Genomic DNA, 17,016 nt, shown 5'->3' with positions numbered 1-17,016 from the left:
GAAGAGGGTTTCAAGGATGCTAGCACAGAGGTGGTGACATTTGAGCTATAGATCCCAAATTCAGATGTGCTTACTGTCACAAAATCCAAGGGTCTATGTATCTGAGTCCTGCAAATCCCAATGATAAGCTATACCTAAAATTTCACTGGAGAGTGCCTCTTACTATAACTACTTAGAACCACAGTTTGTCTGGCCCATCTGGTTGGACCCATCTTTGGTTCAGAGGGATGGGGCAGAGATCATATGGCAGCCAAGCTCAAGCAGTGGCATATGACCAGGTTTCCAGGATTGGCACTGAGAAGGGCAGGCTTCAATTGCCTACTATTAAAAAAAAATAAGTTTGAAGATCTGATTCACCCAATTAGGAGCTTCCATGAATAATCTTCAGTGGAGATTTAGTTGCAGCAGCAGGATTAAGTGATTTGAAACCTTTTATCTGTGTGATTGTAGCAGGGGCAGTACTGGGCTCCCAGGATTCATCATGAGGGCCCACAGCTTTATGAAAATGTTTAAAGGTTTCCTTTTGGTTAAAGCTATACCTCACCTTTTGTTGTGCGATTGCTCCTTTCAGTTTCAGTAAGTATTGAAACAGGAAATGTCAGTATACATGGTGTGGTAGAGAAATGATGAGTCTAATACTGAGAGTAGATTTCCTATTACTCAGGTAGTGATTAAGAAAGAAGGCTTGTCTCTTGAATAAGCACTTTGGGACCTTGAATTGGCTTATAAGTAAATAATTATAATACAACATATGTCTCACATATTAGTATTGGATAGAAGAATATGGTCACATTTTCCTCAGTAAGTCTACCTCTCTGCCGTCTTTATGGATCTCCTTTGTCAATAAAAGTTCCCATAAATGCAACCGGAAGGCATTCCTTGGCACCACCTAGGAAGTTTCTTGGAAAAAAGTCCAAACTGAATATAATCAGCCTCTAGATCTAACCACTAGTTTACAGGAAATACAGAGACTACAGCTACATATTGAATAACATCACAGGGATGACGCAGCAAAGTCTAGAATGTAGAATATTCTTCAGGACAAATATGACCCACTTTTCTTCAATAAATAAATGTCAGGAAAAAATAAAGAGGAAGGGGGAGTTTACACATTAAAAGTGACTTAAGAGACTCATACAACCAAATATGACGTGTGGACTTTTGATTCTGATTTGAAAAACCCAGATGTAAAACAAAAATTAACAGCAAATTTAGGAGTAGTTAGGGAAAGATATACACTGGCTAAAATTATCATTAAATTTTTGTAAGCATGATGACAGCATTGCAGTTCTATTTTACTAAATACTGCTTAACTTTTTGATTGTGGTAGCAGTTACTCAAGTATATACATTTGCCAGAATTCATATACCTGTATTCATATACCAGAATTCATATACCTGCCAAAAAGTATGTATTTTACTGTACATAAGTCCTCACTTAATAAAAGTAGACTTTAAAAAAGAGTAAGGAATGGCCACAGCAAACAATGGACAAAAAAGACCACCCTGAAGGACAAAATCTGGGGCTGTGAAGGACAATGATCAAGGCACTTCCAGCTCCAAAAAGCGGTAACCAAGAGTTGCAGTATGAGCTAACCAAAAATGGTTCCCCCTGCCAGAGCTGAGCATCCTGACAAATCCTGCGCAACAGAATTTGACCACTGCTGTGGGATAGTGACTGCTGTAGTTTCCATTCTTCTCTTTTCTGAATAAAAATTTAAGTTCTTGGATTCTGACCATATTCCACTATGGTATATGGGGTGTGTATGTAGCGTGAGGGGGAATGGTCAGATACATCCCTGGACTATGAGGAGCTGCATCCAGATGTGTCAGAGCGAAATGCACATTATCCAGAAATTCTGGACTATTTTGGGAAGTGGGTAAGTGTGCTTTAAGAAGAGTATATATAGATACTAGAGGGGCCAGATGGGTGGGTCTGTGGTTGACACTACTAGTTTATCCAATATCCATTTTCCCTTTATTCAACAGCAATAGCATTTAGGCTGGGCATCTGATCAGCCAGAATAAAAGCTACATTTCACAGCCTGATTTTCAGCTAAATGAGCTCTGTAACCAAATTGTATACAATGGGTACAAGCAGCCATGATACATGCAGTTTCTGGATGGTATTCTTAAGAGGAAAAGGTGCATTCTTCTTTTGCAGTTTCCTGGCTGTGGTGTATATGTGTTGGCTGGAGGTTTTGCAGCCATCTTGGACTGTGTTGCAAGTTGAGGACTGTGGTGTAACCTGATTGAAGACACCCAATATCTTAACATCCCAGAATTCCCACAACCACAGAGTATGTTTAGATTATCAGGTGAGAGAGAAATAAACTTCTCTCATTTAAGCTACTATTGTATTTTTGAAATTCAGCAGTTGTTCCTATATCCTTTGTAATAGACATACAGATCTAGAGTTTCTGAACCAACAATTTCTCTGAGTCAGATTTATGGCTTTTGCACACAGAGACTACCACATATTTGGGCAGTCTAATCAATTAGTAGTTGTTAAGGAGGGTACATCAGAGTGCAAGTAAACAGATTTAACTGAAGGGATTAAGTGCTGGAAAATCTTCAGAATGATAAAAGCAGTGGGATTCAGAAGACCAACACTGGAGTTACTGGGTTTGAGAATACAGTCTTAGCTGCAAACCAGGAATCAGGAAGCTGGTTGGATAGGAAGCTGTTACAAACGCCTCTCCACACCATCAAAGTGAATGACTAGACATTGCAATGCTGACTCTGGCTGCTGCTATTGCTGTGATTACTCCTGGGTACCCAGGAAGCTGATGACTAGACCTCACTGAATGTGGCCAAAACTACTATCTCCAGATGCTCACTTTTCTATGACTTAGTTTGCCACAAGATGGAGCAAGAAGAAACATGGCCTACATCTTATTTCCATCTTCCAAATAATAGGCAAGTGCCGGGAGCCGCCCACCAGTCAGCTAAGCCTCTACCCAAGGAGAGAGATGGGGGAACGCACGGCAGACCCTCAGAAGCTGGCGGTCGGCCGCTCCTGATCCTACTCATGCTACTAATCTTAGCAATATTGCTCTTGCTGTTCTTTTTCTGTACATGGGATATCTTGGGAAAAATCTCTCCAAGCAGGGGAAAAAAGCTGATGTAACCTGGCCTTCTAGGGAGGTTTCAGGGAAACAACAGCCTGAAGGGAAAAAAAACGTTCTGACCCCTCCTGGAAAGGCAGTGGGGGAGCCTGGACAGCCCTCCAGGAGGAAGCCTTCTAATAATCAGCCTCTAAGGAGAACATTCCCTCCTCAAGTCCTTCTACGAGGCAGATATTATCTTAGGCCTGTTAGGACAGGAGGTAAATGGTGGCACCCCCCCAGGAGCAGAGGCATACAAAAACTACCCCTTCCTAAGGCAACTCATGATCCTGACAAAGTTGCAAAGAAATATCATAATATATTGACACAGAGGAACTGGGATTATGATGAGGATTGGGAACCCTATAAAATAGTTAATGGTAAAAGAGAAACCCCAAGCACTGTGCCTGTGTGGCTTTCGATCAGACGGAGCTGGGGGCCTGTGTGTATTTGGTCCCCTTACACTTTGCAATACTTCTGCTTTCATTATTACAGGAATAAAGATAGAGGCTTAGGGCCATTCGACCCATGAGGAAATAAATCTAGACGTTACACACTGTTTTGCAACCATTCTTAATCATCTAGACGCCTAGTAGACATATAAAAAAGGTCAATATCTATATTTAAGAAAGGTTGCTTACTTCTCACAGACATACTGTGCTAACATTCTAACAAGATATGCTTATGTACCCATTTTGTTTGCCAAAATTATGTACTGAGATAATTCCATGAAATCATAAACGCATGACCTGGACCCTATATAAGTGCTTGAATGCTTCGAATAAATCAGGCTTGGAAACCTCACTTCCAGTCTCACCGTAACTTCTCTTTTCGCCAACACCGTTCCTCCCTCAGGAACCCTACCGGGTGGAGCTGGACTCCGGCAGGCAAGTGCATCTATTTAAAGGAATCCGACTTATGCCCAGAATCTTAGTTTCAACTTAGACTGAGACAGCTTTTAGCTTTCCAGACTCTGAACATGAGCGGATGGGAATGGAGACTAAGCAATCACTCCTTATATCTGCCAGAGAAGCACAGAATTAAAGAACTGAAAAGCCGGGATTTTCTATTGGCATCTGCAATAGAGGCTGACGTCACAGGCGGCAGAAAAGAGGAAAAAATAAGATTAGCAAAGAACTTTGGGTTTTAGAGGATCAATACACCTTTTTCCCTTAACTCTAACTCTAAATGTATCTTGTTACTCAGAGAACAAGAACCGCTTCACCAGTTAGGAAGATGGGATGGCTGTACCATCCTAGGCATTTAGGGTGGTAAATACCAAATTCTTTGCATATGTCATCAGTGAGCTAAGTATTTTAAGTGAGGCTTGAGATTGTTTCAAATAAAAAAACTCAATCTGGGAAAAAAATCAATATTTATTTTCACTCTAATATGTGTTTTACATATCTAACAAGATTCTGTAAAAGCTGTCTAATTAAAAAAGAATATTCACTATATTTTAAGGAAAGAGCCCCAACTACTCTAAATTATTGGCATATTTTCTTGAAAACAGCATCTTTTTTCTAATGTTCCATGGGTTCCACCTGCTGATCTTGAAGTGACAACTCTTGTTTGTTATTTTTGTCTTCATTTTGATTCTCATTTTTCTCTTCGTTTAATAATTTATAAAAGCTCTCATTTTTCTGTTTAATATCACAAAGAATTGACTGCATAGAATAGCCGAATTCAATGAGGGCATGCACCACATTGCCACACTTATAAAAATGACCGAAGGAATGTACAGCAACCAATTTGCCAGATTCATTAAACACCGGGGAGCCAGAGGACCCACTAGAAAAACAAGTATCATAGCTAAGTGTGTCACTTCTCCAAACTTCTGATGGGAAACTCCTTTGGGTAAACATAGAGAAAGCACTGTAAGTGGCAGCATTGGGTCCTACCACCTCATCTTGATGATGCTCTGGGTACCTGCTTAACCGCTGATCTCCAGGAATCACAGCACAACCATCTATTGTCTTGATCTCGCTTTCTGGGTGACCAATTAAGTAAATCAAACCATGAGATGGTGGAGGGGAAATTTGTCCAAATAGGCCTGGAGGAAATCCAGTTCCATTTTCTCTTAGTTTTAAAATGGCATAATCTAGAGTTGCATCAGACACTGCAAACCATGGCTCAAGGGAATACCAATTGCTATCAGTAGGATAGAACGTTTTATAAGTGAAAGTTACTTTTGCACATTTGCTTATTATATCTGGCCACAAACTTGGATCTGTGCCTTCTCCCACCATAAGATGTACAACATGTCGACAGGTAAAGATATAACCATCATTGAAGACAAAGCAAGTACCTGTGCCCCTGTTTCCATTATTGTTCCACGTCATGAACCCAACTGACTTACTAAGATGAATAAGATGTTCACAGGTGGCAACTGAAGTAGAATTTTTAGTCACTTTTCCGAAGTTTTTTTTATATATGTTGAATTGTTTAAACGTTGACAGTTTTGTTTTTTTCTGCTCTTCCCGAAAATACTTTCTTATCCGGAGTGCCTCTTCATTAAAATTCGGATATTGATGCATTATAACTTGGTCCAACATTTGGAAATTCTTTATCAAGAGATTAATTGCCTTCCTCTGGATATCCTCATCAATAGCAAAATGCACAGCCTTATGGGGCCTTTGCCTAACTCGTGAGATTTTCTCCCTATATCTTCTGTTGAAATTATTGTTGTAATAATGCCTAACTCTGACAATAGTCCGGCATTTTTTACCTTCAATATCATGCCCTAGACTCTGAGGTGGCAGAATTTCTTCTCTGTTGTGTTCTGCATCTTCAGTCGTTGCATCTTTCTCTTGTTCATGGACCTTGATCTTATTCTGTATCGGATGCGAGGGACTGATTTCATCAGTGGCATTTTCATTCTCCCGTTTAATTTTTCTACAGGTACCTTTTCTGACAGATCTTTTTTTAAAAATGTCCATTTCTAAGACTTTTTCAGATACTTCATCCACCATGGACTGTTTTCCATGAATTTTATTATGACCTTCCATTAGTTTCCATTCAAATTTGTCTAGGTCAGACCGAAATCGGCCATCCTTGCACAGGGCTTCTTTGATAGTCTCACCCTTCAAGGCATAGATACAAAGTGTACTTCCTCTTTCATGAAGTTCCTTGATCTTAAGAATCTTCTTTATTGACTTCCCAACAGCAACAATGTGAAAAAGAATGCATTCGATGTTTGGATTTTCACATTGGCGTAATATCTGATCATCTTCTTCCTGGTTACTCTTTCTTTGACCAAACGTTATTTTAAAATGGGAACCTTTAGGTAGGCACTTGAGAGGCATTCCTAAATTTACATATCCTTCTATTGTTTTTTCTTCATAAGCAATAATGTTCTTATTAAAATGATTCTCCATCCTTTCACTGAAATTGTCATTAGCTTTCAAAGCTGAGTAGATATTCTCATTGAGTTCACCATATGTTGTAAATATACTACGGTCTGATTTCCTGGAGCTGTCATTCAAAGTAAAGGTGAAACAACATTTTTTATTGGTGCTCAGATTTGGGTTCTGAATTTCATGGGATGTTTCTTGCTTAATAACTTCACTTTTAAGCTTAACGGTGCCACTACCCTCTCTTGTGTCAACTAGAGAATGATCAACAGGTGTGCCAGAACATGTCTGCTTCACGACATCCTTAAAAAATGAAAGATTAAAAATTTAATAAGAACCACATTTAATAGTAATGTTTCATATTTTTCTAATTATAAAACTAATAAATATTCTGAATAAAAATTGGATAATAAAATAGACAATGTATAATGGAGAAAATATATCAATCATTATTCCATTACCAGAGATAACCACTGTACATTTTATTTGTTTCTATTATTTTACATGCAGTTATAAATCTTATGATTCTTAAATTATACTATACTGCATATGAGTTTATTTTTCACTAAGCAGTCTGCCAATGCTTTCATGTGTCATTAAACAACCTTTGAAAACACAATTTGAGGGTCCATATGATATTTCACTGTACAATAATTTCGAATCCATTCTTCTATTGCTGGATATTTAGCTTGTTTCCAATTTTTTACTGCTCTAAATGTGACAAATCTCTATATATAAAACATTTTGTTTGCATATCTGAATATTTCCTTAGGCCAGAATCCCAGCAGTGGAAATATTGAGACTAAGGTTATAAGAGTACTTCACAACATATATACTGCCACACTGCTTTCCAGGAAAGTTGGGTCAACTCACACTGTCCCTTCTCCCCTGCTGCCCAAGGAGATCAACCACATGGCTGACTCCTCAAAAGGATTTCAGTACTATTATTTTAAATGTTCATCAATTGATAGATGAAATGCCATCTAAGTTAACTGTTTTTTAAATTTGCATTTATTTACTTACTAGTGAAGTTGGACTTATTTAACACATCTTTTGCACAGTTGAAACATCACCTTTCAAAAATTCCCATTAAGTATCTGTTTAGCTTCTATTCTGTACATGATTCAACAGCACTCTGGGAATGTACTAAAATGATTGATAAATCACAGGATTGATATGTATACAAATCAATTTACATTTTCATATACAAACATACATATTCAAAACATATACATATACAATCAGTTGGCAATAGCCTAGGAAAAAGTATTGATAACCTGATGGCAAGAGGAATGAAAAACAAGGATGTAAATGAAAAATATTACACCGTAGGAGTCAAGAGAACTTGCCTGGGAATTATTGTGGAATCTGAAGTCTTAGACCTACTCTATATGAATAGAGGAATAAAGCTAGACAGAGTAAAGTCAGAAAGGACACCTGAGCTTGGTTTATTTAGGAGGAAAGTGCAATGGAATGGGCTTAGGTTCTGGGCATGTGAATTTCTTCTCATGGTGCTTTCCTATTCTTTCATGTTTTCAACTACTATTTATTGTCCAAATCTCTATCTGCAACAATATCCTCTCTTTTGAGATCCAGATATAAGATTCCGTTGCCTATTTGACGTCTACTCTGGAACACATAGGGGCATTTCACTCTCAACACTTTCAAAAGCAAACCAAACCCTTTCAAAACCAGAGTCATAAAACTTACTGCTCATCATTCCTTTCTTCCTGTGTTTCCTGAGTCTGTTAATGGTGCCATCACCCACTCAACCACCCAAGCTAGCACCCTATGAATCATCCTCATCCTGAGTTTCTTCCTCTAATTTATCTCTTATATGCCACTTTTTTAAAACTAGGAAACATACTACACATACAAAAGCAGTATATGACATATCCTATATTTTAAATAATAATAAACATCTATGTATCTGCCACCCAGCTTAAGAAATAGCATATTACATTTCACTAGAAGCCTTCAGTATGCCCCTCCTTCATATCTCCCTTTCTCATTCTCATAGACAACTATTCCTGAATTTGTTTAAAAATTATGTTTCTTTAGAGACATACACATACCTAGTAAAATTATAAGTAACCATATGTTTTGCCTGTTTTTGATTCTATATAAATGCATCCTACTGAATGTGTACTTCTCTGATTTCGTTTGCTATTTTTTTGAGGTTCATTCCAGTTGACGGAGTCCTATATTCACTTTCACAGTTAAACAGAATCCACTGAAGAAATGAACTGTTTATGCGTATTTCAGTTGTTCCCAGGGTTTCTCTGCTAAAAATAGTGATGCAGTTCAGCTATGAAGATCTTTGAATATGTTTCCTGGTGCACATGTGCAAGAGCGTCTCTCAGGTATAGACTTAAGAGTGGAATTGCTCAACTATTCTTCCCATTTTTTCTAAATTTATATTCTCTTGCTTTGTTGTCTTCTTTCAGATCGATTTTTCTTCCTCATTCTATTTTCCCTCCAAATAATTTGGAAGTTTTACATTATACTTTTGTTCTGTAAGTGGATGCCCTAGACAAGTACTGTCCAATAGAATTTTCTGCAATGATGGAAATGTTGAGCATCTACACTGCCCAACATGGCAGCCACGTGTCGCTACTGACTAGTTGAAATGTGGTTAGTGCAACTGAGAATCTGAATTGTTCACTTTTTTCAATATTTAACTTTAATTAAATTGAATTTAAATTTAAATAGCCACATGTAGCTAGTGTATTGAACAGTGTAGCGCTAGGTATTTTAACATGAATATTTAACTTAAAGTTTCAATTAAACCCCTCTTCCTAAATAATACAAGAATAAAAACTGTAAATACTTGTTCTTTACTTACAGAATAAAATCCAAATACCTAAGCATGAAGTTCAAGGAAGTAAAAGATACTGCAGCTATCTTCCAAAAAGCTATTCTACCTCTCTCATTTTTTAGTGCTATAAATGTGTAAAGAGGGGCTGGCCCAGTGGCGTGGCGGTTAAGTTCACGTGCTTCGCTTCAGTGGCCCTGGGTCTGCAGGTTTGGATCCCAGACATGGACCTAGCACCACTTGTCAAGCCACGCTGTGGTGACATCCCCCATAAAATAGAGGAAGATTAGCACAGATGTTAGCTCAGCAACAATCTTCCTCAAGCAAAAAAGAAGAAGATTGGCAACAGATGTTAGCTCAAGGCCAATCTTCCTCACTAAAAAAAAATTTTTTTTAAAGTGTATAGAAATGAATTCCTGCCAGCTCAGAATAGATCTTGATTGCTTTAAGTGCCCCCTTAGCCACAAGCTTTTGTGCAAGAATGGTTGAGCTACTTAGCTTGAAACAATCAGATGGCAAAGAGAAGTTTTCTCAGGCTACCAGGATAGATTCATTATCTGGATGGTCAAAAACGCAGATATGAACCCTGAAATTACTGAACCTACATGGTCACTATGTAGAAAGCCAGCCAGAGGCTTGAAATGAAAAACAGAGTGTAGAGATTGAAAACATAAATAAGTTGGGGCAGGCCTGGCGGTGTAGTGGTTAAGTTCATGTGCTCCCCTTCAGCAGCCTGGAGTTTGCTGGTTTGGATCCCAGGTATGGACCTATGCACCGCTTATCAAGCCATGCTGTGGCAGGCATCCCACATATAAAGTAGAGGAAGATGGGCACAGATGTTAGCTCAGGGCCAATCTTCCTCAGCAAAAAGAGGAGGATTGGTGAAGGATGTGAGCTCAGGGTTAATCTTCCTCAAAAAAGAAAAAAGGAAAAAGAAAACATAAATAAGTCCTTGAAAATAATTGTGTACTGCTAAATTAAAGCTCAGCTGATCTCTGGACTTTCCAGATGCATGAACTAATGAAATCCATTTTTTTTTTCCCTCCATGGGGCTAAAAGTGTCTCGTTTTGTAATAATGCTATACAAGCTAAATAAATATTAGCAAATAATGCTGATACCAACGATGGATTTCACCATATATAATATTTGAATGGAAGCATATTTTTAAACAGTGTTTCTCAAATTTTAATATGCATAGGAATGACCTGGGTATATTGTTAAAATGTAGATCACGCAGGTCTAACAAGCTCTCAGGTGCTATCAATGCTGCTGGGGTATGGACCACACCTTGAGCAGCAAGGCCACAGACTTCCTTAATCCAGAGCAGCACTGTCCAGTGGAGCTTTCTGCAATGATGGAAATGTTCTATATCTGCCTTGTCCAATATGGCAGCCATTAGCCACACATGGTGACTGAGCACTTGAAAGGTGGCTAGTGCATGGAGGAAATTAATTTTAAATTTTATTTAATTTTAATCTAATGAATCCATTTTATTATTTCACAATTGCAGGATTTTTCTCCCTGACAAAATGAAAACTTTTTATTGATATAAAGCCTATTGTGATCTTGTACTAAACTATCTTGCCAGCATTATTTGTCTACCACATTCTTGAATTCTCCTTATATACCATCAAGTCTAACTATACTGTTCCTCAACTCTGTTTTCATGTGTACATGACTCAGTCTATTCCCTCATGCTTCATCCACTTCCCTGGTGAAGTTTTAATCATTAAGATCTTTCTCGTATGGTATTGCCTTAATTTTTTGAGTATGAATTAAGCATCCTCCTCTCTGCACTCCAAAAGCTCTTGTTGATATCTCCACTTAGTATTATCATTTTGCATATTTTTTTTTAAAGATTGGCACCTGAGCTAACATCTGTTGCCCATATTTTTCTTTTTTTTTCTTCTGCTTCTCTCCAAAGCACCCCAGTACATAGTTGTGTATTCTGGGTTGTAGGTCCCTCTGGTTGTGCTATATGGGACACCACCTTAACATGGCTTGAGGAGTGGTGCCATGTCCACGCCCAGGATCCAGACCAGTGAAACCCTGGGCTGCTGAAGCAGAGAACACGAACCCAACCACTCAGCCACGGGGCTGGCCCCTCATTTTTCAAATTTTGAGTAAAATAGTGTGTTGATCAAAAACCAGACCCCAAAGTGTGATTGCCTGGATTCAAATCCTCACTCCGAAGTCTAGTACTTTTCACCTTTAAGGAAGTTGGATTTCACTTTCTTCATTTGTAAAATAAGGATGATAATAACATCTATTGTATAGAGTTTTATTAAACGTTAAATGAGATAATCCATAGGAAGTAACAAGCATCATTCCAGGCACATAGTAACTTCTCAGTAAATATTAACTATGTTATTATTTTTCGTCTGTCTATATTGTCAATGATAGTAAGTGTCTACACTGTTTATCAGTTACCATGTTGTCTAACAAGGCACTTTTTGCATTAATAACTTATACACTATCATTTTGTTTTACAGGCACTTATGTGTATGATCTCTCCAAATATATTTTAAACCACACAAAAGAAGGGATTATAACTGCCATTCTTTATGAACTTATCCCCTTCCAGGATCCTAATATAGCGCTATAGTCAGAGTGCTGCTCCCGCGAAGGGTTGTTAAAAAGTAGACTTACCTCTGAAACTTTAGGTCTGGTACTCTGGTCATTTCCTGTAGCACTGAATGACTTGTTCTCTTCAGGCTTCATGGAATTCATGATGATATCCAAGAGAAGGTAAGTCACTTCCTCTGCTGGCTAAGCTAGACAGACAAAGATTGGATTAACCTCCTACTTGAAATGACTAAAAAAATAAGAAAAGACAGATGAAAGAATAGCTTTCAAACACTAGACATCAGGCAGCATAGAACAATGATCTCTGATCCGTACGAGAGAGAAATCAAATGAAGTAAGCCTTATGGATGTCTGGCTTACTGCCTGGGGAGTGTTTCTAGGCTACAGCCCAAAGAGAAAAAGCACAATAGAGCCTGGCAATTTCCCTGAGTTGGGAAGATACGCTGTGAGTCGTGGGATGCCTACATGATTGGAATTTGTAGGGCAGAGTACGATAGAGAAGAGAGCTACAGCTATACAGACAGCGTCGGAGATCTGTAGTGGGTACCCTGCAAATTTCAGCTAAATACTGAGGAGTGCAGGCGTGTGATGAAACTAATGGAAGCCAGGGGAAGAACCACCCAAAGGAAAAAGATGGAACGAATCTGAAGTTCACAGAGGGCTGAGAATAGTTTCTGTTCCCAAAAGTGAAACTGGAAAACATCATAATTCATGAGGTATCAGGTAGAGTATTCAGAAAGGTGTTGCCTCGATAGTGGGACAAAATTAGCTCTAGACTACAGGCTGCTCTGGTCCCACCTAGACAAAGTTTAAGAGGAAGCATTGGGGGGCAGGCCCTGTGGCCAAGTGGTTAAGTTCCCGTGCTCCGCTTCAGTAGCCCAGGGTTTTGTCGGTTCAGATCCTGGGCGCAGACGTGGCACCACTCATCAAGCCATGCTGAGGTGGCATCCCACATAGCACAAACAGAGGCATTCACAACTAGAACATACAGCTATATACTGGGGGACTTTGGGGAGAAGAAGAAGAAGAAGAAAAAAAAGAAAAAGAATAGCAACAGATGCTAGCTCAGGTGCCAATCTCTAGAAACAATAATAATAACAATAAGGCATTAAAAATAAAAGCAAGTCTTGCACAGATAAAACTGTTTGCAAATAACATAACTGTGTGCTACAACAAAGCTCAAGAATATTGATAGGAATATAACAATTTCTAGCACACAAAGATGTGAAGTTAATGAAGCTTAATATCCAATAAAAAATTATCAGGTATAAAAAGAAACAAGAATGTATGACGCATCATGAGGAGAGAAATCAAGTGACACAGATGAAACAAGTAGACAAGTACATTAGAACAATTATTACCTTGGATTTCTGGCTAAATGGAGTAACAGGAACCGGATTTTCCCTCAAGTCTGAAAACAAAACAAGCCAAAATGGGCAATATACGTGAAACAATAATTTACAAAGAACTGGACATCACGCAATTAAAGACAGTGACAAATGAGGTGCAATCTACTTACTCCAGCTGACTCCTTGAGAGATACCAGGCCAGGGCGCACCGAGAGGCGGCAAGAGTCAGCTGAGATTCCTGACTTGAAGAGATAGAGCTGAGAGACCAAGGTGGCAAGAGTTAACAGGACACAGAAGGAAGAGACCTGCACAAAGAGAGAACTCCGGATATGAAGAGGGTTCCCTTCAAATATTCAGCTGAGAACAGATCAGAGCAACAATGGAGGAAACTACCTAAGGCCTGGAAAGAACTACCCCAAAACGTCAAACTCTCTCCCTACACACCTCTTGGATCTTAGCTTCCTCATTTGTAAATTAAGGACTTTGGTTCAGATCAAACTTTTAATATTCCTGTGAATTACTTCCTCTGAGCTTGTTAAAAAAGAAGATACCATGGGGAAGCCAGGTGGTGTAGTGGTTAAGTTCGACCACCATGGCCCAGGGTCCATGGTTCCGATCCCAAGTGTGGACCTGGCACCGCTTGTCAAGCCACGCTGTGGCAGCATCCCACATAAAATAGACGAGGATTGGCACAGGTGTTAGCCAGCGACAATCTTCCTCAAGCAAAAAGAGGAAGATTGGCAACAGATGTTAGCTCAGCGACAATCTTCCTCACAACAAAAAAGAGGAAGATACCAGGTTCTACCCTCAAGACTATCTCAAAGTGTCTTTCCAGGAGTAAATCTCTGGGGAGTTTTACTTCGAAGCTGGGGAGCAGAAAGGAGATTCCCACAACCGAAAGCTGCCTTTCTTCCCTTCCCCCGAAAACCCCTTTGGTTCCTGCCTGAGGTCCTTCTGCGCAGTGCCCTTGATAACCACCCCGTAAGAACTCCACGTTCAACTCAAGACCAGAAGAACCACTCACAGAAGCGGAGAATCTGCCCCAAAAGTGCCGGCGAAGGCCACACTGGGATTCGCAAGAACTGCAGAGATGGCGCTCAGCTGGCTCTTTCCCGGAATTTACGCGGGCTCACAGGAATGGGTGTGGGATATGACATCATCTGGCCAACGGACGGCAAGGTTGCAGGAGCTGTCCGCGCTCATTGGACCACTGAGTGGGGCGGTGAGAAAGAATGGGGATGGACCTCAGGGGGCGGGCTGCCGCTACGGGCGGGCCCGCAGGAGATGCATATCCACCCGCCCCACTTGTCCTGATGATCCGGCTTGGTCCCACCCCTCCACTCACTGCCCACATTCGGTCCACGGCCAGCTTCCGTGTTCGGGGGCAAACTTGGAGCACTCGCTTCCTTCCCTCCATCCCTTCCGCCTATCCGCTTCGGCTGTCGCCAGGAGAAGAGCTGAGCGAGTGCTGGGCGGGAATAGGAGGAGCTGGCGGATTCGTGCTCTCCGCGGGGCTCTCGATCCGGGGCAGCTGCGCAGAGCAGGAGCAGCGCGCCCGGGGTCGAAGCTGCAGGGCTAACAGTCCGGCCACCGGTGCTTTGTGCGCGGTGGTTGATGCCCCTCAGCCGCTGCGGGGTGGGCGGCAGCGGTGGGAGGAGGATCCAGGACCGAAGCCTGCAGCTGCTGCAGAGCTCCCCGAGACCTGGCGGAGGCTCCTGCCGGGAAATTTGAGCGTCCGCGTGCCTCGCTTCACCAGCTTCCAGCGGCCAGAATGGCCGAAAGCAAGCAGCTTCTGCGGTGGCGTCTAGTCGGGCTTGGCTCCCCTCTGCAAATGAGCCAACTTCGCCGAGAGGCTGATGCACATAGACTCTGTCAACCAGGAGGACGGGGCAGCACCTGCACGCCTGGTTTCCTAGACGTTGCATTAGGACATGGCACAACTTTACCGCCCTGATGGAGGACGCCAAAGTTAGGTATCTCCAAACTGACCATCAAAGAAGTGCTTTGCAAGGGGCTTGAGAAAACATCTTACAGTTTAAGAACCTAAATTTAGGTTCTTAAGAACCTTCAGTATTGGGTACTTTTGTGAGTGTGTTGTGGTGAGGAAGATTGTCCCTGAGCTAACACCTGTGGCAATCTTGCTCTATTTTTGTATGTGGGATGCCTCAACAGCACAGATCCACCAGTGGTGTGTAGGTCCGCCCTGGGATCTCAGCAGTGAACTGCGTGTTGCTAAAGCAGAGCGTGCCAACTTAACCACTATGCCACCAGCTGGCCTCTTGGGTGCTATTTTTGAAAGGCTGGTCAAAGAAGGGGAAAATATGATTGGTGGGTGATGATAGTGACATTTCTTTCGTAATTCATAGAAGAATAGATATTTATGTAAAAGTTGATGGTGTTGGTGGAAGAATTGTGAAAGCTTTCCCGAACTTGTCTTGATATAAAACATACACAGAGAAGCTACAATCACTGCTTAAACTCCAGGTGATCTGTGGGATTTGGAGAGAGTAAACTTTAGAAGCAAACGGTAAAAATAATATCAAAAAATTAAAAGAGAAAAGAGGAAAAACTATGATAGGTTACCAAATCACTGTTATTCCTTAAATCATCCTAAAGTGTCACAGGTGACCGGTTGGTGACCAGTACCAACATCTATCTGGATGGAGAACAACTTATTGCACAAGGGGTCTTGCTGATTCGCTTTTCTTTATAGAATCTGGAGACATTAAAAAGTTATGAAAAGCATGAGGTGGTGGAGAAGGGTGCTCCTGAAATTGTCAGACATCTCTGGGGACTGAGAATTTGCCCTGGAAGGGAACATACCTTAAGGAGCGCTTGCATATGCCATTGGCACTAAATACCTTGCAGGCCATAGTCAAGAGTCTGGATTTTATTATAAATGTGAGAAGTATTCTATACAGAGAATTTGAAACAAGGGAGTAATATAACCTGATTTAAAAAAAAAAATCACTGGGAGCTGTGTGGACAAAAACGCTGAATGGACAAGAGTAGATACAAAAGGAGAAGGTGGTTAAGAAGCTATCCTGGCACTCCAAAGATGTGGGAGGCATGACCTCGGGTGGTATGGTGGAGGTGTGAAAAGTGGTTGGATGCTTCATAGATTTGGAAGGGCAAGTCCACAAGCTTTGTTCATGGATAGGGTGTTTCAGAAACAAGAGAAAAAGAGGGCTAGGTGATGATTTCTGGGCTTCTGACTTGAGCAACTAGAAGGATAAAGTCTCCATTAACTGATATGGGGAAATCTGAGGAAGGAGCTGCTGTGGGTACTATGAATGGTTGTGTGTGTGTGTGAGAATAAGTCTACTTTTGATATGTTGACTTAGAGATGCTAATCCACTCCAACTGAAAGATAAGGAGTGAAGTGGAAGGATTCACATTCAACACATGATGGTGAATCCCCAGGGAGGGTCAAGAACGGACAGGGACTCAACATGGGAGGGAAGAACGTAGCCCAAAATAGAGAGAGAGAGAGAGAGAGGCAGAGAAGGAGAAGCTTGGACTTAGGATGGTAATGATGTTGGCCATTAACTGAGAAGTATATCTGAACTACAGTGAGAATTAAAAGGAAAAGAACTCCACAGGGTGATATCTCAGCAGAAGATAAAGAAAAATCCTGCCTTGCTTCCCAGGTGCCCTGTTTCTTAAGGGATGTGTGGATTTTTACTTTCCAGTAGACTACTTTTGTCTATTTGTAATGGCATCCCAACCAGCACATGCTTTCTGTCAATCTTAGTGTCATGGCTCCTTGATCCTAGCTAATAGCTGATGCTTCTACTCCCTCTTCA

At 40.7% G+C, this 17,016-nt stretch overlaps 1 protein-coding gene across 6 annotated transcripts; it reads right to left on the bottom strand.

Moving 5' to 3' along the window:
• Positions 1-4,464: 4,464 nt before the first annotated feature.
• Positions 4,465-14,422, bottom strand: FAM111B (FAM111 trypsin like peptidase B). 6 transcript variants are annotated; one of them, XM_014729525.3, is made up of 5 exons: positions 14,235-14,422; positions 13,381-13,515; positions 13,223-13,272; positions 11,925-12,049; positions 4,465-6,762 (listed from the first exon to the last, which is right to left on the bottom strand). In XM_014729525.3, the coding sequence occupies exons 4-5, from the start codon at positions 12,003-12,005 to the stop codon at positions 4,630-4,632; spliced, it is 2,214 nt and encodes a 737-aa protein (XP_014585011.2). In that variant the 5' UTR covers positions 12,006-12,049; positions 13,223-13,272; positions 13,381-13,515; positions 14,235-14,422; the 3' UTR covers positions 4,465-4,629. The 6 variants fall into 6 exon arrangements, with proteins under 6 accessions (XP_014585011.2, XP_023509865.1, XP_070084835.1 ...); XM_023654097.2 differs by having other exon boundaries at positions 11,925-12,044; positions 14,235-14,355; XM_070228734.1 differs by having other exon boundaries at positions 11,925-12,044; positions 13,381-13,467; positions 14,235-14,355.
• Between the last annotated feature and the right edge of the window lie 2,594 nt (positions 14,423-17,016).

Source organism: Equus caballus, chromosome 12 (genome assembly GCF_041296265.1).
Source record: "Equus caballus isolate H_3958 breed thoroughbred chromosome 12, TB-T2T, whole genome shotgun sequence".
NCBI classification, from domain to species: Eukaryota; Metazoa; Chordata; class Mammalia; order Perissodactyla; family Equidae; genus Equus; species Equus caballus.
The sequence above is the reverse complement of the archived record's forward strand: the minus strand, read 5'-3'. Positions and strand labels throughout refer to the sequence as shown.